This window comes from Dermacentor albipictus, chromosome 7, assembly GCF_038994185.2.
Source record: "Dermacentor albipictus isolate Rhodes 1998 colony chromosome 7, USDA_Dalb.pri_finalv2, whole genome shotgun sequence".
NCBI classification, from domain to species: Eukaryota; Metazoa; Arthropoda; class Arachnida; order Ixodida; family Ixodidae; genus Dermacentor; species Dermacentor albipictus.
In genome coordinates this window covers 101,005,399-101,029,361 of record NC_091827.1, presented here as the reverse complement: position 1 = coordinate 101,029,361, position 23,963 = coordinate 101,005,399, and the positions used below count along the sequence as shown (strand labels likewise).

Here is a 23,963-nt window from a genome sequence, read left to right as displayed (position 1 = left end):
CGGCATTGCACGATCTTCGGGATCTGCCCACGTGTGGGGAGTGCTTAACGCCCATTTCACATCCGCCGGGGATCGGCTCGGCATTGCACTAGCTTCGGGATCGGCCCGCGTATGGGGAGCGCTTAACGCCTGCTTCACCTCCGCCGTGGGTCTGCCGTTCATTGCACTATAGTCGGGATCGGTAAACGTGTGGGAAGTGTTTAACGCCTGCTTCACCTTGGCCGCGGGAAGGGCCGGTATTACACTATCTATGGGATCAGCCCATGTTTTTGCTTACGACACGAAAATTTCATTGGAGGGTAGAGTTATACAGCTTCGCTATAAAAACGATTATAGGGGTGTATACATATATGCTAGAAGGAAGAGCATGTACATCATACTTGATTAAATCAAGCTGGTTAGATGGCTATTTTTCACTGCCCACTATGAAAGGGGGTGCCAACAGAAAAACATAATCGCCATCATCATCACCATCCCGTGAGAAGAGCCCGGTTGCCATATGGCGCGTTTCTCAGCGTTTGCACTTGTCGGTACGCCTTGCATTTCGGATGGCACACTAGGCTTGGCGGTGGCGGTGCTAGACGGCTCCGAGTGCGATCCGAGAAGCAGGAAACGGGAGTCCGTCGCAGTACGCGCCTTAGACGTAACATGTTTCGACAGCGCCCATACCATGCGTGGCTACATTGATTCAGTGAAAGCGCTTTACTGTCGACAGCCATCGTAAGATTGGTTCTACCGAATTCTTCTACAATGGATGGATGACAGCGACTGCCTGCCAACAAAGCAATGGGGACGATGGCATGGCAACTTAAATACGACTAAATACGATTGAATGATACAGTGGTTACGATAGTATGACGAACAAACCAGGAATGACCACGATGGATCGACGAAGGTAATATGACGACGAGGGCATGGCGGCAGAGGGATGATATTGTGAAGAGATGACGGTGGTGTAGCAACAGCAGGACCACCACGCCACGTCGAGAATAGTATGACAACGACGATGTGGCAATGACGGCGCGACAACAATTGTGCGAAGGCAACGGCAGGACGAGAATGGGATGATGACGTTAGAATGACCACGATTGAACGACGACAACGGTATCAAGACGGCAGTGTAAGATTGACTGCATGACGACTTCATGGCGACCACGACGCGACTACGACGGCATAACGAGAGTCGAATGACAAAGATGGTAGGTAGGCAGGCAGGTAAGTAGAAAGGCTAAAAATGGCTGAAGTAGGCAAACAATATTAATCTCTGTAATATTCGCAACATGTGGAGGCATCTGTCGGCTACAGTAAACATCCGCAGACCACTCAGCAGATTCTCATGGTATGCGAAGGAATTGATCCAGTGAGTCCCACAGGTAAGGTACACTTCCCAGAAGCGGTTGGATTTGAAGTGGACGGAAGCGTCAACCAGTCAGCAGTCACGCTAAACAAGATACTTGTAGAGTATTGGTGGGTAAAAAAAACAAGGAAGAGGTGAAACGACCGGATCCGTTCAGGCATAGGTAGCTGTACAAGGTATATTTATTAATTTTGAGGAAAAGAAAGAAAGACGAAAGAGGTGCATACAGAAATGCTAGAATACAAGTCATGTTCAGCATACTTGAATAAATCAAGCAGACTAGGTGACTATATATCAGGGCGCCATTTAAAAGGGGATGCGAGAAAATCAATATCTTCAGTATCGCGTGCTCTCGAACAGAAACAGCTTGCAGAATGATTCAGGAAATTTCTAGACTGGTGTACATACATTGAAACAGCTATCATTACACGGCGCTCCCCTACCACGTGCAGGTGCCTATATCAGCTTATGAACACTTCACTGAGAGAGACTCCCACTCGTGGTAGAGTCGCGCACGTTGTAGACTTACCTCCGGACTCAGTAGCGTGTATTCCAGACACCGCTCGAATGACACGAACGTTTGCGTGAACACAAACACACTTGTAGTGGCACCGATGATAAGAAGAGGGATCTGCGTAAAATTAACGGGAAGGTCAGCTTGACTTAATATCATCAATCTCAACCGCTATAGATCTTTATGATAAGAAGAGAGATCTGCGTAAAAATTAACAGGAAGGTCAGCTTGATTTAGTATCATCAATCTCAACCGCTATAGATCTTTTTTTATCGCAGCCGCAAAGCTGTCATGTAGTTTGCAAAAATCTAGAACAAGTTTAAATGAACATCAGCGCTTCGTTGGCTTTCACATTTCCGAAATGTTGCCTCAATAGTTTCTTAGACACCCTGGCCCCGTATTAAAAGGAAAGTCTTAATCTAGAATTGTTCACTAGAATGAATTCTAAATGAGCCTAATGTGGAACATATTAGAGGAGGCCAGCCCATCGCAAATAGTGTTTACGAATCAAAAGCTTTGTATTCCGCTTGCTGTTCTTCCAGTTTAATCTCTCACAACGTTTACTAACTCTAACTTGAACAAGACAAATGCAAACCATTTCTATGCAAATGGCAAAACTGAGAAGCTCTGCGGACGTATGTGAACAGTCAAAACGACAACCTCGCCTCGTCTTACTCCTGTGTTCTCTAGTCTGGTATCTGAGTATATATAGTCGTGCGCAATATCATCTGCAACACCGGTCCTGTGATCGAAGGTGCTCCAACTCTACATGGTTGCACCGACATACGAGAAATCACAGACCTAAACAGATTTATAAATACTTGTATTTATCACACCAATATTTCATTTGTAGGAGCTGCCATGCAGTCTTCGAGCCCCTTCGACCACGGGAGCAATGCCGTAGCTTATTCTGCATGCCACTTTAAATTATGGAGGTCATGCCTCATTTGACTGAAGTGTGCTCATATTGGAACTTTGAAACGTGTAATGTTTCAAGGTTTCTTCATCGTACGAAAATTATATTGTGGGTTGTTTAGTCAACGTCTCTGTACTGCCGTTGACGAGAAATCGCCTGTATTCCTGTGAATAGAGGAACCTGTTAGCAGCTTCCTTTAACTACCGCTTGATTTTTAGCGTACATGTTAAATTTCATCAGCCGGGATACGAAGCGTTTTGTTACCTTTGCTCGTACCGTACCAACTCTACTTGTTGCTCTTTGAAGTGCCTTAAAAAACGTGGAATGCGGTCAAGCTAACAACTCCGTATTGCTTTACAGAATTTTTGCCAATAGGGTAAACCAGTTCAAGGTGAAAAGACAGACCAAAAGGAAGCATTTCTTCTGCGAAGCATAGGACGTCAATGCACATGCTAACCACTAATTGTGTAATGTATAGCCTCACCCCCATGGATGAACTAAGAGTGAGTCCCACTGTGCTTCCATCGGTGGCCACGTCTCGGTTCGCTCCTGATACCAGTACTCCGAAGACCACGGAGGCCAGAATGACCAGGAAGCCACAAAGGCCTCCGAGGAAGCGAACGCTGCGGAAGCAGTCGAAGAGTGCCAACAGAGCCCTCATGGCGACGTCCACGAGACGATAGCAGTGCCCGCAGAAGCGGTCCTCTACACCGTATGAACGCACCACGCTCAGTGAGTCCCGAGTCTCGGCCACGTGCTGGAGTAGGCGAGAACACTCCACGCTCTCTAGGCGCCTCGCCGCATTCGAAGCTTTCGCAACGACCGCCTGTGGATCAGACGGACTACGTGTCAGTTTACCGTGTAGAGTTCTGGTCGATTCCTCCTTCTGACGTAATAAGTACCTATCTTATGACTGCTCATCCGTTACTCTTGCTACAGCGGGGTCTCCTGCGATGGGGCATACTCCTATTTTTATACATTATTTTTATTGGGAAGATGATTTCTCTGGAGTTTCCGTGTTGAGGAAACCCTGACCATTTTCAGCAGCTTCAATAGAGGACTCGAAGCTAAGCGTCACTGCGCCGGTTCTCATGGCATGTTGAAGTCGTTACGGCGAATCGTTGTCATAAGCTGCGATAACGGCATTGGTACAGCTGTAATGTGTGCGAGTTTCGCAATATATACCGTATTATTTGCTGGGACATCCTACGAACACAGGACGAGTTGTACTTGTCAGCCGGACGAAGAATACAACAGCGGTTTTCTTGAGCGATTGCTTTTGAGAATGCTTTCGATTTCGCTAAATCTCACATGATTCGAGAGCAGACATGTCGGCGTACACGGCCTACCCCGTTCCTAGCACTGTGCCAAGCTGGCTATCTTTGCATAGCGCCAGCAACGCTGTTCGCCGTATACAATGACGCGTGCGGTCCCGAGTCGTACAAACTCCTTTATTGTGATCGTACAAAAAATTAAAAATCCTGGCATCGGACGGTGCCGGGATTAAAATATCATAATGAGGCACGCTGTAGTAAGCAAATCCGGATTAATTTTCACCACCTGGCGTTCTGTACTGCGCACGCAATACATGATACACAGCTGCTCTTGAATTTCGCTCACATCGAGATGCGGCCGCCGTGCCCGTGATTTGAGCCGGTGCCCTCGGTTTTAGCAGCGGAATGCTATAGCCACTACGCCATTACGGTGGGTTCAAGGTCATCGTATCTCCGAAAGTTATTGCTCAAGAAAAATTCACCGACAATTACGATAGTGCCTAATGGGAAATTTAGGCGCAGCTGTATGCATGTTCTCACTTCACGATGTGTTGTATGGCGCCGACAGTTTGTCTTAGAAGCGTAAATTGCTGTGCCAGTTGGTTTAAGTTTAAATAGAAAAAAGAAAGAAACCGGCGAAAACCAAGCCGCAGAACTCGAAGGAGGCACACACACACATAGTCACCGCCGACTGTGTGTGAGTGCGCCTTCGTCTGGTCCTGCGCCTTCGCTGGTTCTTTTTCGCTTTAAACACTGTCTTGTGCAGCACGTTGCAAACGAAGCGAAGTATGGCCAGCTGCCTCGCTAATCTGGAAAATGCGAGGGCAGCGCATGGGCGACGTGTTGGCGCGATTGACAGCAGCTGCCGCGGACAGACCTGCGAGACGATGCGCGCTACTCTGGTGCCATACCGTAGCCATCGTCACTGCACTATGTTTTTCTACTCACGCTTGCCCCTTACCCTCTTACCCTGAATTTCCCCTCGCGTCTTTGATCCCCCGCTGCACTCCGCGTTCGCTCTTTTAACTTTCGCTGTGTTCGTTCGTTTGGTTACGCCGGCGCTCGCCGCACGAACGGGCGCCTAAAAGCTGCGCTCTATTACAGCCTCTGAGAACGGTACCCAGCCGGGTGTGAGACTCCATTCAATAGTCATTTTTAAAGTAGACACATACCACTAAGAAAAGAAAAACGGCCGTAGTTGAGGCACCCACAAGACCAGCAGCTGGTGTCTGGAGAGCTGTCACGACAATCCTGGCGACGCCTACAGCAAACGTCTCCAGGACCTGCTTGGCGGCGAGGAAGAAGCGGTTCTCAATGTTATCTGTGTCGGCCGAGAAGCGGTTCAACACACGGCCTCTCGGTGTGGCGTCGAAGAAGTGCACGGGGCTCCGCAGGACGCTCCATATCATAGCCTCGTGCAAACGGTTGGAAAGGTTTCGACAGCCAACAGCCAACAATAAAGCACCTAGGCACCCAAAGACCACTGCAAATAAAGCATGGAGAAAAAAAGTAGGCGATTTATCACTGACATCAGTGCCTCGCAAATCATATAGCACCAGTTGCATTTGGCAGCAGACAGCTGAAGATGAAAACTGGTGGACCTGGAAAGCGGCCCCCTCGAAGTATAAGCTAGGGCAGCTACATGGCAGCAGGTTTGCCTACAGGTGTTTGCTTCTGACTCTCACGATGGTGTGGTACGACTCATGCGAAGAGGAAATTGTTGTTACGTACAACGAAAGGGGCGTTAAGGGAAATTGCATGGGGGTTTTTGTGTGGGAGAGTGTGACGGCGAGGTCGATATTGAATGTAATGGTAGGATGTTAATGGTGAATGTAAAGCAGAATGTTTGCGTTTTTTGTTTTACTTCGCACAAAAGAAAGAAGGATGTACTTCCGCTTCGTCTGCTTGTTCCTACAGTCGTGCTGTCACGTGCGCAGGTACCGGAACGATGCCATCTTCCACCGTGTTACAGTGCGTGATCACGCTCTGGCATACCCTTGTTCTGCCTCAGTATTCGTGTAGCACTGAGTAATACCGACAGTCATGTTTCCTTGTGCACAGCGCGCAAAATCGTGCGCTGAGCGAACGAGACAACAGCTCGCGCGCAGCGCGTTCAGCGGAAATACGTAGCGCAGGGACGGAATGCTAAGATAAAAAAAATGAAGGCGGGGCCTGTGACGTATGCGTCACGCGATCCTCGAGGTCTGGTATGAAAGAACGCAGGGAAGGAATTTCGCTTGCAAAGGCTAGACGGGGTGAGTGGAGAAAACGTCTTGCTTGCTAGTGGGGCCCGCCTGCTGAAATCATGGGTGTGCTCCACTGAAATATTTCTATCTCTGTTATTATTGATCCCATTTCAAAAAATTTTGCGGCAGAGCGCTCCCTAGACGGCAAGTAACAACTTCCAGCCTATAACCAAAATTTGCTATGGGGCCTGGTGAGGCCCCATAGCAAGGGGCGCTTTCAAACACGTTGATGGGCTAGTTGGTTTGATTCCATGAGAGAAAGTGTAAGCGCGACTGAACAAGGACGGATAAACAAGCAGACACACAAAGACAGCGCTGTCTGTGTGTCTGTTTCTTTCTACGTCAAATTCAGTCACGCTTACATGTTCTATCATTGTCAATTTAGTTAGCGAATGTTTAGAAGTCTATACGGCCGATGAATCTACTATCCCTACTTCGCACAGTTATCTACATATTTGCTATCGCAATCTGTGCTTCGCCTTCCGGGCGGAACTGCGATTTTTTTTTCACGTTGCCTTATGACGGCTCCGTGTTGGACGTCAGCGAGCGGTGCGTACGGTTGTGGCAGGAAAGCTGACGCTTCGTGTTCCATGACTAATTCTCCAATAAGGTGAAAGGTGCCTTGTCGTGAAAAGCTCATATAGAAACACCAGAAGGTCAATTTCGCTCATTTTTACACTTATTCCCACGTTTCCATGAAGACAAGAAATTATAAACGCAGAACAACCCTGCACTACGGATGCCGTGAGCCAGCAGACAAATCGAAGTACTTTCGATGGGCGGACGACTCCCTCATACATTTTCGCTCTCTTTTACGCCTCATTTGTCAGGTTGGTGTACATATGCAAATGATTTCAACGGATTAACATTTCTATGGGGCTTCACGCACTTGTCGGGAGATATATTTGTTATTATATAACTGTTTTCCCGCCTATATGGGTAACTTGGTAGTGCGGGGTCGAATAGGTAGCGCATCCGGCTGCTGTCGTCAGTGAACAGAGGTTGAAATCAACCACTGAACCAATTTCGGGCCTTGGAGCATGTGGAAATACGTGCATATGAACCGCTCTTCAACGAACGTTTTTCACACCGACATGAGTCACTGTAGATGCGAGACTGGTAGGTACACCGCTGTTTGAAGAAACTTTTTGAAGCCGACTTAGAGCACGGGGTACGTGCCACTCGTTCCTTACTGGTCTTCATTGAATATATGCGATGCCTTTTCGGGTCACTGGATATTGCCAGTAGGCGCGTAGCGCTCTTCAATGAACGTCTTTGATGCCAACTCGCCTAACTCGATATGTCCCACTTGGAATGCGCATCTCTACAGTGACAAAAAAGAACCATTAAATTTCTTCGATGTCGGATAGAATCTGATGAACGTCACAAGGTTTGCTCGGGGACAGCAACTGGAAGCTTTAGCCGGCTGCGCCACTCGGTATGTGCCGCTTTTTAATGAACGCCTTTCACGCTGACGCTCCAGCAAGCCGCGCCTTGAATGCACTGGGCATGTGTCGCTATTCGATGCACACCTCGCCAACTTGAGCCACTGAGCATTTGCCATTGGGTATGCGGCAAGCGAGGAAAGAATTTTCAGCGTTCGCAGGCGCCAACGTGCCACGCTTCTCGGAGGCCATTCGCGACATTCTCAGCAGCGACAGGAGATGGGCAGCGTGCCGAGAAAAACGCATACTGGTTGCCGCATTAACGCGTTCTCCAGCGTTCGCACTCAACGGCACGCATTTCGGAGGCCATGCGCAGGCTTCGAGCCTGCTTCACCCGATGGTGCCGAGTGTCCTTAGGGAAGCGCGAAAAAGGAGTCCTCGCCGCGGTGCGAATACGTTGCGTCGCTATATTGATTCAATGCTAGACTAATTACTGTCGACAGTCATCACGAGATGGGTTCTGCCGATTCTGTTTAATTTTGTCTGTCACATCTGATAATGACAATGGAATAACATGATCTCCAAAAGATCTAACGTCTGTCCTTTGAAATAAAAACACCCGACACTTTTTCAACCTTCAAAAGTTACGACCACTACACCCTCAACCCTTACTACTTCGCCCCCCACTACGAATGCTCATGTGCTAAACTTTATTTAGCCGGGCCCATAGGTGGTTGAGGGCTGTATGTGGCCGTACATGCGATAGCGTTTACTGCGAATAAGAAGGCTTGTCAGAATGGCTTTACAGTTCTTCAAGTTCATTTCACCGTTCATCTCCATAATTACCGGACAGTTTCGGCAGGTGCCATCAACGATCCACCCCCATGCGTTAGGTAATAGATAAGTAACATGCACATTGTGGCTTAGTGTAGTGTTTTCATATGTAGGAGGGAACTCTGTACCTGCTGATCGCTCATCAGCAAGGCCATTTTGTCAAAGCAACTTATGGTTCTTCCAGTCCCACAACTATTCGCGTTGCTTGCGAGTAAGTATTTCTTCTAGTCAGCTCTGCAATGTTCCAAAAACCGACTCCCACTCCAAGATATAGCAAGCAGATCTAAAATGTAGAGCACTTATAGTACGTACCATCTGAGAGACAAAGCAGTGCCAAGCCAATGACCCACTCCGGTTTAGTCTCGTTGCGGGTGCTTTCAATAGTCCAACGCTTGATCCAGACCAAATAGGTCCCGACTGCCGTGGCACGTAGGGTAAAACCCAGCGCGCTCAACGTGACCCACTGACCACATATCCTCACCATGGCGAAAAACAACTCTAAGCTTCCCTGCAAGGCAATTAGACGAGCTTTAAGTGACCACACCGAAGCGGTGTAATTAACTAGAAAGACAGACCTGAACTTGGTAATCCAGTGTTTCTTAATAATATTGCCTCACAGTTAGCTTTGCAGAAGTCACTGGTGATTATGTGCTAGGGCAATATGCATTCTTTAGTCGCGTCAGCGTGAAAGTAATTTGGACACCTTTAGTAACACTGGTGCTGTGGAAGCGACCGGTACCACGCGACGAGCTTTCGTAGATGCACATCCATAAAATATATTTTACTGTAATTAGCACCTCTCTGTGTTAATCTTTATCACGAGGGGAACAATTCGTTTATTCGACGTATTAGGGACAGGTTGAACTTGGGTCCCATTCTACAGTCTCACGTCGGTAAGCTGTACAGGAGCGGATTGCCGAGACCTATATTCCGTAAGTATTGACGCTGCTTTGTCGGTCATTCCGCGTTAGGAGTTTTGAGACTTAATATGTTGAACAAACCTATAACACAACACATGTTTCAACTTCTCGATTGCCTTGACGCCAATAGATGGTCCACATAGTTACTTCATGACAACTTCAGTTAATGTTGTCAAGCAGCTTAATCAGGTGATACCTCTTTTCATGAATTTTTTCGTTGCAGTTTATAAAAATCAACGATATCACCTTTGCATATTAGTTCAGAGAAACTGCTGTCGCCTTGGCCGCACTAGCCAAAGACGCCAAAATGACCGACTTCACGGTTTTGTGTAAGACTGGCAGTGATGCTTGCAATTAAAGCTGGATTCACATGGCAGAACCTATAAAGGATTCAACCCGCACACGACTACGACAAGGCTGATCTGCAATGAACAGCGTCATTAGCAGCTGGTTTTGTCTTCAGACTGATTACCTCTAGCAACATGAATCTAGCACCGTAGATTTTACCATTATGGAATCTTTTCGCACATGCACTGTGAGCTTAGCGACGTTACTTCATTTATCCCGACGTGTCGGACCAAGGAGCCACACAAGCGTGACTTTATTTGACAAAACTACGTTCATTTTACGTACCCTCGGCACCTGTTCCACGTGAAAGTGAAATGGAAGAAAGTGGACTCTGTCTTAAAATTAGTGCCTCAGACCATGGTGATCATCAGACAAATATATTAAAATTGCAATTCTGAGGTTTTGCGCGCAAAACCCATGATCTGGTTGTATTGCCTACTGGAGGGCGCCGCAATATTTTGACCATCTGGGTTTCTTGAACTGTACCCAATGGTCAGTACACGGGTATCTTTGGATTTCACCCTCATCGAAATTCGGTCGCCGCGGCCTTGTTTTGATCCCGCGACCTTGTGCTCAGCAGTGCAACGCAAACAAGCAACCAAGGCGGGTCACCGATATATCAACCAAAGTCTTCTGAACTCACCATTTTTGATACCTCAACTTCATCCTCGGTTACTCGTGCGGCAATTATTTCATTTCCGTTTTTGAATGACGACTTCCTAGAAACGAAAAAATCACCATAATGTCTAACTTTGTCACGCTACGTGGATCATGTCAATTTCGCTTATTTTCTCAATAATAAGACACGGCACCGACCAAGGTAAATGATGTTCAAATAAATGGCGTTTCGACTACCCCATGGGAGTCATGTTCCTCATGGTAGCCAAACGGCAAAGTACACTCATTTAAGTACGTGATATTACGTGCTGCAGACATCGCGAATATACGGGGTAAAAGTGCCAGTAGTCTTGTTAAGGGTGTGCGCAGTAGTTCGAATTATTAAACATTGCAAATGCGAGCGTAGGATTAATTTTACTTTGGAGGCGATGATGCAGGCGTCATCGCAGTCAATTTCGTGCGCCTAGTAGACACAGTATGCTCCCCGATGGCATCAGGCAACACTATCCTGCTCTTCACAACAATAGAATGTTCCCAGAGCCTTCTTTAGAATTTCCTCGTTACCTATATATATATATATATATAAATATATATATATATATATATATATATATATGTGTGTGTGTGTGTGTGTGTGTGTGTGTGTGTGTGTGTGTGTGTGTGTGTGTGTGTGTGTGTGTGTGTGCACGGAATTTGTATTCATATTTCAAATTACTGCGCTACACTGGTTGGGTGCAGTTACAATAAAATTTTCGCGACATGATTTCTGTGAAGGGTCTCTTACTGAGACAAACGATTACAAGTTGCCTTCCTTCCTCGCCATGGTTTTTCTCGTAAACTCGTTGGCCAAGTGGTCGGGGCTATGCTCCGCCCTCATTGGCTCTCAGTCGTGATGTGGCGTAGTGTCGTCTACTTGCGGCTGTCTTGGGGCCAGCGCGCGAAGCGTGGGCTATCGAAACAGCTTGCGTTGCGAGCGTTGTTGCCGCGCCGAGCATGTCTAGTATGCTGGTGACGACAGGCGAGCTGGGGCATTTTCACGGATGGGCGGAGGCCCGATAACTAAAACCCCTCCACAGTATTACCGCTCTGATGAAGGAGCTTTGGTGTGGACGTACGTAGAGCCTGCGTCGCTCTTGTACAGAGCGCGACAAGGGTGGTCTCCATGGCGCTCCTGAGGCAACTGATGGCGGATGACGACCAACGCTAGCCTGACGCATAACGATGTGCCCAACAACTCGTCGCTGACGTCGCTGGCTGGCTCCTGAGTGCCCCGGTGGCCACCGTTCCCGCGCTCAACACAAGGACGACGCCGACTGTACGTGAGCGGTCTGATCAGCCAACTGGTCGCGCAGAGTTTGACCAGCCAAACACAGAGCGGATATTGCTTTAACGATGTGTAAAACAGTTAAAACATTTCAAAATACAACGTGTTCACGAGTACGCTCCTACCGCAGATTTGAACTGGCAGCAACAAATAATACACTTTGTTAGCGTTATGCTAGCTGTGGGCTTTTCTGGTTGAGTTATGAGAAACCAGGTGGCTACACAGTACAGACCGTTACGTTTGCGCCTCCGCTCGTTCCGTAAAGCACCCAGTTGACTTTCGTTTTTGTTTGCACGAATACCAGACCCGCTAAATTTTGTTCTGGTAGTAATCCTTACGCGTGAACGCGTAGATGCTGGTACCGATCGGATTCTGACAGCCCGACGCGCTGCAGCAACTCCGCTTGCATGTTGCCTTGCAGAGAAACACGATGTCGCAGCTTGACATGTCACCGATCAATAGATTTGCAGCCCGAAACCTAACAAGGGCTATCCATTGTGCTTCCGAATAGAAGGTTCTAGAGTAACACTGGCCGCACAACTTGCATCAACACAGAGAACGTTGTTACACAAGCCTAACGACACTTCCTGTGTGCCGGGAGTGGTTGAGTTGGGTGATAAATCTTTGTTGCGCATTCTCCTCGTGTTACTTATTTTTTATAGAAAAAATTAACTAACATTCCAACTATTACGAATAACATTCGTTCCCCATAAAGTTGGAAAATTACCGTGGACGCAACCGTGGTAGTCAATCTGATAGCTCGCCTAGCTGACGTCAGGCGGGCAACCCGCGTCACCTGGGGTGGGAAGGTTGACAATATGGGAGGTGGTGCCGCTGCGATCGGTATCGATGTACATTTTTAAAACTTTATAATAAATTTCAGGCTTTACACGGAGCGCTTAGACGTGTGACCTAATGATCAGAAGGACCTACCCTAGTGACTCAATACGTTTCTACAAAATCGTCAGAATCGTTTCAGAGTCCCTAGAAGTAAGTGCAGCTCACCGTTTGCGGTCATTGCGAACAAGGCCCCCGTGAGAAGCCGAAATGTCATTTATTTTAGTGTATCTTACCTTGGCAGGTGCCGCGTATATTCCTGACTAAGAGTTTTCGCGACCAGACAGGATTTGATGTTACCCTCGATTCTATGAGACTTATTTTGCTTATGACATGTATTGGTACTGCACGCCTGCTCTGCATGTTGCGCAAAGTAAGAAAAGGTTAGATATGATGGCATGGTTGCGACATCATTCAATAGGCTTGTCTTAAGGTTAAAAGGAATGAAATGAGAAAAAAATGAATAAATAGTCACCAAAGCCGATTCCAGATACTGCAGTCAACAGTGACAACTGTCTTGTGATTGGCCTTTACGGCGATCCTTTCTTTCATAGTTATGACCTCGCGTTGAGATTGCTTGGAACCGCTGAGACAACTCGAAGCCAAGAAATCGTAGCTCAAAGCGAAGGGGTGAAACAGTCTCTGCTGTTTATCGTAGCTCCAAGCTTCAATTCGTTGGCTCTTTATAAGTTCTCCCTGCATTCGCTTAAATATTTTACTTCAATTTGATAATGTTTCACGTTTAGCATACCTATATAGTTTACTACGACGTAGCTGTGGTATTTTCACAAAGACTCGAAGGTTCGCTTTGGTTAAAATCACTTCTAGAATCTCCTATATTACATTCTTCTTTTCGGTCACCTTTGGTGTGATGGTTATGATTACAATGCGAATATAAAATCTATCTTCGCGGTAATGTCGAAATGTGGCACAAAATGCTTAATTTTGACAGCGATTATTCATTGCTGATTGCTTCGCTTGATTTCCTTTATACCATTTAGTCAAACTGCACGAGCGTACCCCAGGAAACTATCGAGATATATTCAAGGGGCCCTGTAACACCCCTGGAGCTTGGTTAAATAACATAGTCTGCGGGCATCATACACTGCTGTGAACATCTCAACTAAGTTTTGCTGTCGTACGCGATGCGTGGAGCTCGGAAACGGATCACGAAGTCACCCTTTCTCTCAATCGCTCTCTTTTCAACACAAGGCTCTCTCTTCACTCCTTTGGGAGACTTAATTTCGACATCGGACGCTTTATTTCGTCAGTCCCTCAGACGGCTGCTATTGACCTGTAGCTGACATCGAGCAGCGGTCAGCTACATGGCGTAGATACCGCGGCCGCCGCGGGGTGCTGCCACGAGTGGACTGGCTAAGCGCAATGCGGCTCTCTGAATATAACCACGTTTGTCTTATGTTTAGCGCCTCGTAGGCACAAAAGGCAGAAGTCGTGGCTTCTACGTTAACATACAAATGAAAATTTGAACTGCACGCCGCGGTGACATTTAAAAGGCAGAGCGTTGTGGGCACGCCCCATTGCGCCGACGCCTTCGCAGGAGCACAGTGGAGGCCCTAATTGACTGCCAATAACTCCGCTTCTGCTGAACGCACTGAAGTACTTTATGCGGAAAAGTATTTCTGAAATAGCCAATTTCTCGCTCCAAATTCCTTTCTCCGCTACGACAAAAAGTGGTTCAGATTCCTTTTATGTTGCTTCTTTTATAGCGTTAGCCGATGTTGCCCACACGCACAGGCCAAAACAAACAGAAAGCAAACCATATATCGCTAGAAGTCTCCACACATTGATTCTGTTTCTGTTCGACATATCACGCACTAACTTTTATTTGTCCAACATTTACATAGCCTACACTCTTCCGCCTCGCAATGTGGTTATGGACGCTGACAACTCACCTTTTCGGAACACTTTCGTCCGCCTTACTTTCGTTGTCGTCTTGATGAAGCGTTATCGGGCATCTCGGGTCACTTCTAAGATCCTTAAGGCTGTTAAACGAGAAAACTTGCTTGTTGGTCACCAGCAAAATTCTTTCCATTTGTTCAAGGAAGTGGCTGTGGTCAGAAACGATGATCCGTGTCTGTAAGTGGTTGCTCGTTAGCGTTTAGGTCGTGGGGAAAACATTCGCTTTATCTCACATACGCCTGCCACGCAGGTTTGTTGGTGTACTTTAATGCGATATACTTCCACCAACCGAGTTAGATTACGAAGAAAGGAGCAGACGCACGGCTGTATTGAGCATCTGTGTACCATCGAAGCAGTTTTTATTTTTTTTACCGAAAAAGATGGAGTGGAGGCGGTTGTCGGAGGGAAGAGATGTAGGTGGGCTGCGAGATGAAGAACCAAAGTGGTCGATCTTGTAGGCTATATAATGGGTCTGCGATCCAGCACCTAAAGACCCTGTGAAGTGCCCAAAGTGGTCTGCTACCGCATCACCAGCGGATGCTCGGTATCTGCTGTGGCTGTGTCTAGGGACAATGGCCACATGCGAAAAACTGCTTCGAGGGGCTAGGATACGAAGGCACCAGCCCAGAGACTAGAAACAGATAATTATATAGAAGTTCCTCTCTACAATTATGCAGCTTATTCGCGAAAAAAGACTGCATGCATTGGTTAATCATTATATCCCATATGGCAAACCATCCGATAAAAAAATAACTGTAGTAGAAAAATTTCCAGACGCTTTCTTTTCGAGTAGTAGCACAAAAGTTCGGGTGTAATGCCGCTCGTTTTCGTGCCGTTGGGACAATGGATGTTTTAAAGGAAATGCTTCATTGTGACATGCCATTTCTGGCATCCGCGCGCACTCTGATCGTAGAAAGTGTGCGCTTCTGCCAAAACTTTTAGGATGACAGCGAGTCCTCGTCCTCTGTTCTTCAAGCCTTTCATGTATTGTCACTGTTTTGTAGTCTTCAGCCTACACCACCTCGCCTAGTTTCCTCTTTGGTTATAATCTATATCTAAGAACCACTACGATAATAGAAGGCTTTTGTCTCCGGCAGTGACTAACGTGGATGTTGCTGTTCACCTTGTTCCGAAGAATTCCATGATTTCCAATGAGTCTCTTGAAAACTCTGGTAGCAACTTTGACATCCAGCCCGTTGAGTGGTTCGTCCAGAAGGTACACGCTTCTGTCGCTGTACGCTGCTCGAGCAAGTGCTATCCTCCGCCTCTGCCCGCCGCTGAGCGTAGCACCCTGTCAAACAGGTGAGCAACACGTTGGAAATACAGTTGCAGTCGACATAAGTCTCACGAATGAGCTATACGCAAGCGACAATATTATAGTTCAATAGCTATTTTGCGACTTCTGCACATTATGTTAGTAAATCAGTATAAACGTACAACCTTGCTTGGCCAATTAGTTTTATTTGTTGAATTAATTATTCCAATATAATTCCTGATATACCCATGACTAATTCGCTAGAATATCTTAGCAACCTTAATGACTTTTCATAACATGGTGTCGTGTATTGTGTAGCTTCGATGGGAGCGATTCCTCATTGTTAATTCGCCCTTGCCTACTTTATTTTCCATAACACATATGTTATTTCTCGGACATGTGCCGAATAGGTGGCCTGAGTTTAGCAACGTATTGCGCATATATTGCATCCAAATAAGCGCCCTTTAAAACTATCACTCAAACAATAAAGAACATAAGCTCTTCAGGAGTTGTTGCCAACATCTATGAGCGTAGCCATACGTCAGGGTTTCTCTCCCTTTTTTACGTGACCGTCCGCAATTTTTATGTTCCATTTTATTATTAGCTCTTCAGCTACATCCGCTTCTACAAGCAATGTTACACACTGACATCTTCTGCATGGCCGTTTACGACACCCAACAACTCACCTTAGACCGTAGTCATTTGTTTGACGAACACGTGAAATGTGGCCACATTATTGACCTGGGTTCGTGAGGGCACAGCCATTTCTACTTTATCGATAGCATGATAAAGAAATCTCTCATGCAGCAGGTGCTGTAACTGGGCCGTACCTTTTCTCCGATTTCAGTGAGGTCTCCCGCTGGAAAGCGACCCACATCGTCCAAAAGATCGCAAGCATCCAACACGCGCTTGTAACGCACAACGTCCAGTGACATTCCAAATAGAATGTTCTCCCTGACAGACATGTTGAAGACAGACGAGTCCTGAGGGACCCATGCCACGGATCCCTGCACCAGCAAATTAAGTTTTAGCTGAGCGCATTACGTAAATCATTCGCCATGCCCCCACTAGGGCTCGAAAAACACGGCTATGTGTTGTAAATTTCGGATCGCGAACGTTGACGCATGAATAACCAATGGTTATACGCTCCTCCTTCGCCCATGTTATGAAAATACGGGGTGCAAATATTGACATCGAAATGTTTATTTATTTTTTTATTTATTTACCCTCAAGGCTGAGGTATTACATACGGGAGTGGGGGAAAATGCAATCATAAAGAGAACAGCAAGATAGAGTGAGTAATAATAAGAATTTCAAACTGGTATCTAGGGAAACAATGGTGTTGAGTGCCTCGCGAGAAGGTTGGTTATGAATCATTGATGCGATGTCAGCAGGAATGTGGTTCCACTCGATTGCTGTGCGCAGAAGAAAAGATTCAAAACATGTTTCATTTAACAAAATGGAATACCTACCTTATGGCGATGATCTATGTAATAGGGCAGCTAGTGCGGCGTTAGAATTATTTTGTCATGAATAACGGTATGCTAGTATTTGTTATGGAGTAAATTTAAGCTGCCAAGTTTCTGTCGCGCGCTAGGGACAGAAAGGAAAGGCTGGCTTTCATGGCTGTTATGTTAGCAGTGCGATTGTCGATAGAATGAAACAAGACGAGTTATTCCGAACAAGTTCCAGGGCACTGGTTAATTTTATATGCATATGATCCTATATAGAAGCAGCGTACTCAAGGTTTGGTCGCATTAAGGTTTCGTAAAAAATTTAACTGCACACACTAAGAAAAAGAAAGGGTATCCCTTGCTCTTTTTGTAGAGTGTGGAGTCGTGGCGTATACGACACATTTTTTGGGGGGGAGGCACCCGAACTCTCTTTTCGCAGTGAGCGCTGAAACCATCTGTGCTCCATACAAGGTGGTTACTTAACTCCTCACACAATAGTCATGCGCAGTCTATTCTAGTAGTCTCCTGGACCCACTTGAGATTGTTGCAAAACTACTGCTTAGGGAGTTCGTTTACTACTCTACATCAATCCGACGACTCGAGATAATCCTTCAGGAGTGGTCATATGACCACTCCTGAAGGATTCAGTTAACTATTGTTGATGAGTCTGATGACTCGTGCAGTGTGTGTCAAGTTATCCTTAATGCATGTTGCAGTACCCTTGCAAATGGAGTAAAATAACTAATCCATGTAATTCATTGGACTCTTGGTTTGCAATGTCGAGCCGCTTTTCAAAATGAGTCAAAAGCTTTTGTCGACAGTGCAAAGTACTTCTTAAAATCACAATTGCCAAAAATGCAACACAGAAAAATAAATAATCCATAGCTAAGTGAAAATTTCATCACTGTTTTTAATGTCTTCTGGAAGTGTCAAATGTATCAGTCAGCAGACAATCACCTTGAACACAAGACAGTTCTCTTTACTATTAAACTAGAATCAATGGACAACCACGCAAAATAGTCTTAAAGAAGCATCCAATATGCACCTTGTAGGTGCACATGCATAACACTGCTATGGCACTCAGAACGTTAATTGCACCCAAAATAGTGTGTCACTTATGCAAAACTTCAATTCACTACAGCACAAGTCTCGTATAACGTAAAAGGATTTTTAATCTAAACCTTTTTCATTGTTCTCACAGAAGTATTTTTATATAGAACCTAGCATTTAACGTCATAAGCAAATAGGCTACATATAACAAAGGGCTACAATGATGCAAAAAGGATATCCAGACAATGAAGTGTCATAAAAACAATATTTGAACTTAGATTACATAATCTATGCATCACAATATGTTTCCTGAAAGCAACTGGCTGGCAATCGATAATCCAATTTAACAGCAAAAACAGCTGTCTTATCTTATGGTACTGTTGGTGGCACTTTTCCCAGGGAACTCGTGCATGTTACATAACTTGTCATGAAAAATGATCTCAAGAACACTATAAATTGTTCTGCATACTTTCATTTTTTCATACAGTGTGCAAGAGTGCATAAAAACTACATAACTGATCATATTAGAAAAGAAATACCGCAATATTTATACTCTTACTTTACTTATGTTGACAAAAATTTTTTCAGGACTAAGTGTAATAAAATAGCTGACACTGAAAGTTGGACAGATTGCAATAAGCACAAATAGAAAACTTGCCATAAAGCAAATATGTTGGGAAAATATGTAGCACATATAACTGTAATTTGTTACAAGAAAGATAGCACATCAATTATGAGGACAAGGAAGGAAGCAAAACAGGTACGCTGCTGCACATGCAGCTGTAACAACAGAATACAAATGGTGCATAAAGAACAAAAAGAAGACGAAGAGAAAGCAAAAATGTGAGGAAGCCGTATTTTACTCATCACAAATCATCCTGTAAAAGTAAATTATGTACCGGTTGTAATCTACCCTCAGTAGATACATGAATAAGTTACAATAGGTGCGACATTTGCATATCACTCATAGAAAGTTCTTGTGATTTACCTTGTTCTGATTTTTAATGCATAGATGCTATGCAGTTCAATTGGTGTCTAAAGCAACTCTCACACGAAAGTGGGATGTCATGTTTTTTTTAAAATTGTAAGTAAATCATTGGGTATATGGGGTAATGGCAAACTTTATCCTCTTGTCGTATTTTTATCCTCTCATCAACCTTCAACTTTAGCAACTTTGGCACTTTTCTGCACGTGCAGACAGGCCATTGCACTAAAGCTTGGCTAGGAAAACACCAGAGCAAGGTAGAAAGCAAGAACAAATATTCATAATTTGGATGCTCACTTTGCATTGGGTGGATATGTTTTAATGTACAGCACGACTACTTGGCAGATAAACATAACATCAAAGATTAAAGAACTAAACTCGAAGCCTACCATATTAGTAACCGGGAAAGCTATGTGGAAATTAACTTTCGTGACTCTCAGTGATGAAGAAACGGTTTTTAGAATACACGTCGAGGCAACTAAGTCACTCTCACGAGTCATTCTCACAAAGGAAACAAAATAAAAACAAGCAAAACTACAGGAACTTCGTATTTGCAACATAAAAATATAACACCTCACATTATTGATTTACATACTTACTGAAGATAAATGACACCTGGAGAGCAACCTGCTCTTACATGATTACACTCAACGAGTAAAACCCTTCGTTGACTATTAATTTTCCTCTGTGGCATTCAGCTCTTCAAGGTGCATTGCAAGTAAGCACCAATCATGTTTTTATGGTCCTACAGTATTATCGGTTATATATCCTAACTATCGGGTCGATCAGCTGCATTTCAAAAAAACGTACTGACAGATTTCAGTTTACATTGCTAATATAAGGAGGTGGGTACATCATTTCAGATTTGAAGAAACAGCTGTGGGTAAGAAATGCTGAATACAAATAAATATGAATGCCTAGTACATTTATTATCAAATACAATGCACAAGTTAATGCACAATCACAAGTATACCTCTATTACCAAGAGTCATTGGTTGAAAACATAAACAAACTTCACCGAGATCAGATTATGCGGTAATATTGCCATGGTCACAATAATTGAAGTTTGAATAATTTAGGCAGAATACTGACATTGTGTTATTGAAGCGAATTAATGTTGAGTGTATGATAGTCCTTAGGAGTCCCCGGACTGGCAGCCCTGAAATATTTGTCCCCATACTTAGTAGACCATGCCTTGCTCTTTTAGATAATAGTTTGCCACAAAGCCTATTGTAAGCTCTAGGGGACAATTATTTGTAGAACAGAAATCTATTTTACGATTGCTTTTGATAATGTTTATCTCAGAAGTGATGCTAGTGTATGAATTCTTACAATGCAGAAATTCTTGAGTACTGTAATTCTAATGCATGCCACTACTATAAAGTTTTCATAGTGATAACTGTCGCATTATCTTGAAGCAGCTATGTTCAATTTTTAAAGGCAGTCACCGCTAACACACTCAGCACAAAACAGAAAACAAAGATATGGAGTCAAAATGTAAATGTCGAACAAAGTGATAGTCGATTCTGCATTTCAGAGAAATGATTTTCCCCGTGTGTGTGCCAACACAAATGGCACATTCACATAAAGCGTTTAGTATTGCCCTCCTGGTGAATGTAGGGAAAATTCAGTGTTTAACAGCAACCAAAGGGAAAATAGCCCAAAGTCACTTCTACGACAGGACTTGCCTTCAACTTTGCGTCAATATGTTGTAGGTCACTATAGCAAGGGTATGTTTTGTTTATTAAATCATGACTTAAGGGGGCATTCTACAAAAAAACAAATCATTATTTTACTAGAGGTTAGAAAATACAGCCAGTTGGAGAGTTCTTCAGCAGATCTCGCATATGTCATGAGTTTTTGTTTAGCTGCTAAAGTTATCCAGTTATTTCCAATACAGCGAGACAATATATAGTGATCTTTGCGAGCGCCTTCCTGTGCATAAAAGTTTCATAAAAATCATTGTGCTGTAGCTAACTTACTTCCTTAAAAACTGCCAAGTCCAGATATCTATGTAAACAGCATGTAAAATTAGTGGAACTGTGCAAGTAAAGATTAGTACATTTAAATATTTTTTTCACAATTCCATGAGAATAATCTTGTGCGCTTATATGTGCTCTATACTAACAAAATTTGGCAAACATAATCTACATGATCCGTAGAATGCTGATATCTACATGCAATCGCAATATGTCTCCAAATTATTTAAAGTGTAATATTATGTTTTTTAGATAGCTCTATAAATTGTACGTGCTGTTCAGATAGATATCGCCACTTTCGATCTTCAACAGGCTAAATAAGATACGAAACGATGCTTCTTGTGAAAATTTTACAGATAAGTACTTGCAATGATATTGTGCCGCTGTACAGGACATAACTAAATAGTATAGCAGCTAGACAAAAATAAATGGCACACTTGAAATCTACGTAAAAACTGTGAATGACAGTATTTTCACATCACAAATGCAAATAATCAAAGAAAATTGTTTCGAGAAGCATTACCTCTTCAATAGTGGCGGCCAGTGCATTCAACGAAAGCGTCAAGAAATGTTTTCAGGCAAACTATAGGGAGTTTTCTAAATAGCACACCCAAGCGTCTGCCTACCAAGCCTCATGCCTTGCTTGCATTCCTTTGTACTTTTTTGCATTCCGTTGTATGCCACCGTTTGTGTCCCGTAAGAGTGAGCATGTTAATCCTACAACACTCTATTAATACAATTAATTTTTATCCACTAAAGAATTGCACGTAAATGGGTGCTATCAGGTGTCTTGTGACAATGTGCAAATATTTTTCTCACATTAATAAAACCATTCATATAAAATATATCATTACAAAGTTGGAAATGAACGCACAAAGAGCCTTGCTGATTGTCACATTCGTTTCACGAACAAAACATTTTGATATTTATGTTTCCTTGTTAAATTCACTTGCCTCTAGTATGGGGACTTAGGCCTCGAGCCCTCAACGTACCCGCCGTGGTTGCTCAGTGGCTATGGTGTTGGGCTGCTGAGCACGAGGCCACGGGATCGAATACCCGACACGGCGACCGCATGTTGATGGGGGCGAAATGTGAAAACTCCCGCGTACTTAGATTTAGGTGCACGTTAAACAACCCAAGGTGGTCGAAATTTCCGGCGTGCCTAATAATCAGAAAGTGGTTTTGGCATGTAAAACCCCATAATTAAAAAAAAACTCAACGTAGGAGGCTAATCCAGGCCTAGAAGACAATAATTAAATCTGAAATAACATCCAACCCACCACCACATGTTGGTCATATAAATAGCCTGTAAAATGTTGTTTACGTGATCTGTACCATTGCTCTTGCACTAATAAATTCTAAGAATTAGAAAACATATTTCGCATTGCAAGCACCGCTATAAAGCTTTGTGTTTGAGAAATGCAATACTCATAAAGTGTAACACAACCAATGTGTGCATGAAACCTACGACGCCTTGGGCATTCGTCAGTGTAGTAAACCTATGTGCCACGCTGATTAACGCGAAAAATACCAGAGATTTCATGTTCTTTCATCTCTGAAACCCTGTGTGGCAGTGCCACTGGTATCATTTTACTGAAAGGAAGTCGACGTATTGACAGACTTGTGAGGGGCACCCAGGTTTCTCTAGTTTAATATTGTATAGTTTATTGAGCACTTATATTCTAGAGTTCGCAAAAATAAAGGGCGCTTGAAATAAGTGCTCCATCCTGCTCTTAAATTTATCCTGCACCAGAGCCCCTGTTAAGCTACATTTCTTGAATATTTTGCAATGCTGTAGAATAATAAAGGAAGAAAAAATGCCCTAAGTGAGCAATTTAACCTTACGCATTGCAAGATTTAAGAATATATTACATGTAAAAGTACAAAAGCTACTATAAACTGGGCATACGGACAGATATAAATTATGATAACAGTTCATGCCGAAAATTCTCACTATGGAACAATTAAAAATAGGTAATTAGGAAACGTATGAATTATAACTGTTAAGTGCTTGTAAAGAATCCTAAGAGGCAAAAATAGCATGTCGAGCTCAGAGGACACTCCACCCCTATACTCGCTCATGCTTGGATAAGAGGTCACAGGTGGCGGTGCTGTTTGGATAGACGTGAGCCGAAGTACAGCTGCGAAATACGTGAAGCATGCAGAGGGGCCACCAACAGTTGCACTCTGCTTTCACAGCAGGTCACCTTGAACTCCGGACTCGTTTGATATTGACGCATGGAGCCTGGAGCCATGGAGCCAAGAGGCCTGCCTCGAGTTGTGGCATGGCTCGGGTGGAATTTCGAGGCAACCTGAAAAAAAAAACAAGCCCATATCTATAAGCACCAAAATATTCTTCACCATAGGACAAATCTTAAGCTTACCATCTACACTAGCACCTAGTGAAAACTGACTTCACTAGACTCAAGGTAAATAAATGTGTAAAAAAGTCTAAGTAAATGTGAAGAAGTGCTCATAGGGTGGCATGCTTGTCATTTATTCTCATGTGGATCAATAATTGCGCTTTCACATAATTTTAAGTGCACATTACTTGGCCCTCTGTGTGCCCCATTTCCGTAAGTAGGCTATTCCATGCGAATTGTGCCAAACTGGCGCTCGACTACTTGGGATTTCCTTTTGAAAACTTCGAGGCCCTTTAACTTAGAACAAATGTTCATTTCACGATATACCTGTGGTGAATTTTTTTTTTTTTACTGGCGTGAGAAGTGTGGGAATTTTGTTTAAGG

The 23,963-nt window shown here is 44.2% G+C and overlaps 1 protein-coding gene across 1 annotated transcript in view; it reads right to left on the bottom strand.

Moving 5' to 3' along the window:
- Positions 1 to 23,471, bottom strand: part of LOC135917237 (uncharacterized) — a 70,810-nt gene extending 47,339 nt beyond the window's left edge. The window contains exons 1-7 of the mRNA XM_065450774.1: positions 23,424 to 23,471; positions 16,579 to 16,755; positions 15,599 to 15,784; positions 8,839 to 9,034; positions 5,273 to 5,544; positions 3,272 to 3,544; positions 1,887 to 1,988 (exon numbers count right to left, since the gene is read on the bottom strand). Coding sequence (XP_065306846.1) covers positions 1,887 to 1,988; positions 3,272 to 3,544; positions 5,273 to 5,544; positions 8,839 to 9,034; positions 15,599 to 15,784; positions 16,579 to 16,755; positions 23,424 to 23,471 — 1,254 coding nt within the window. The remainder of the gene's footprint in view (positions 1 to 1,886; positions 1,989 to 3,271; positions 3,545 to 5,272; positions 5,545 to 8,838; positions 9,035 to 15,598; positions 15,785 to 16,578; positions 16,756 to 23,423) is intronic.
- Between the last annotated feature and the right edge of the window lie 492 nt (positions 23,472 to 23,963).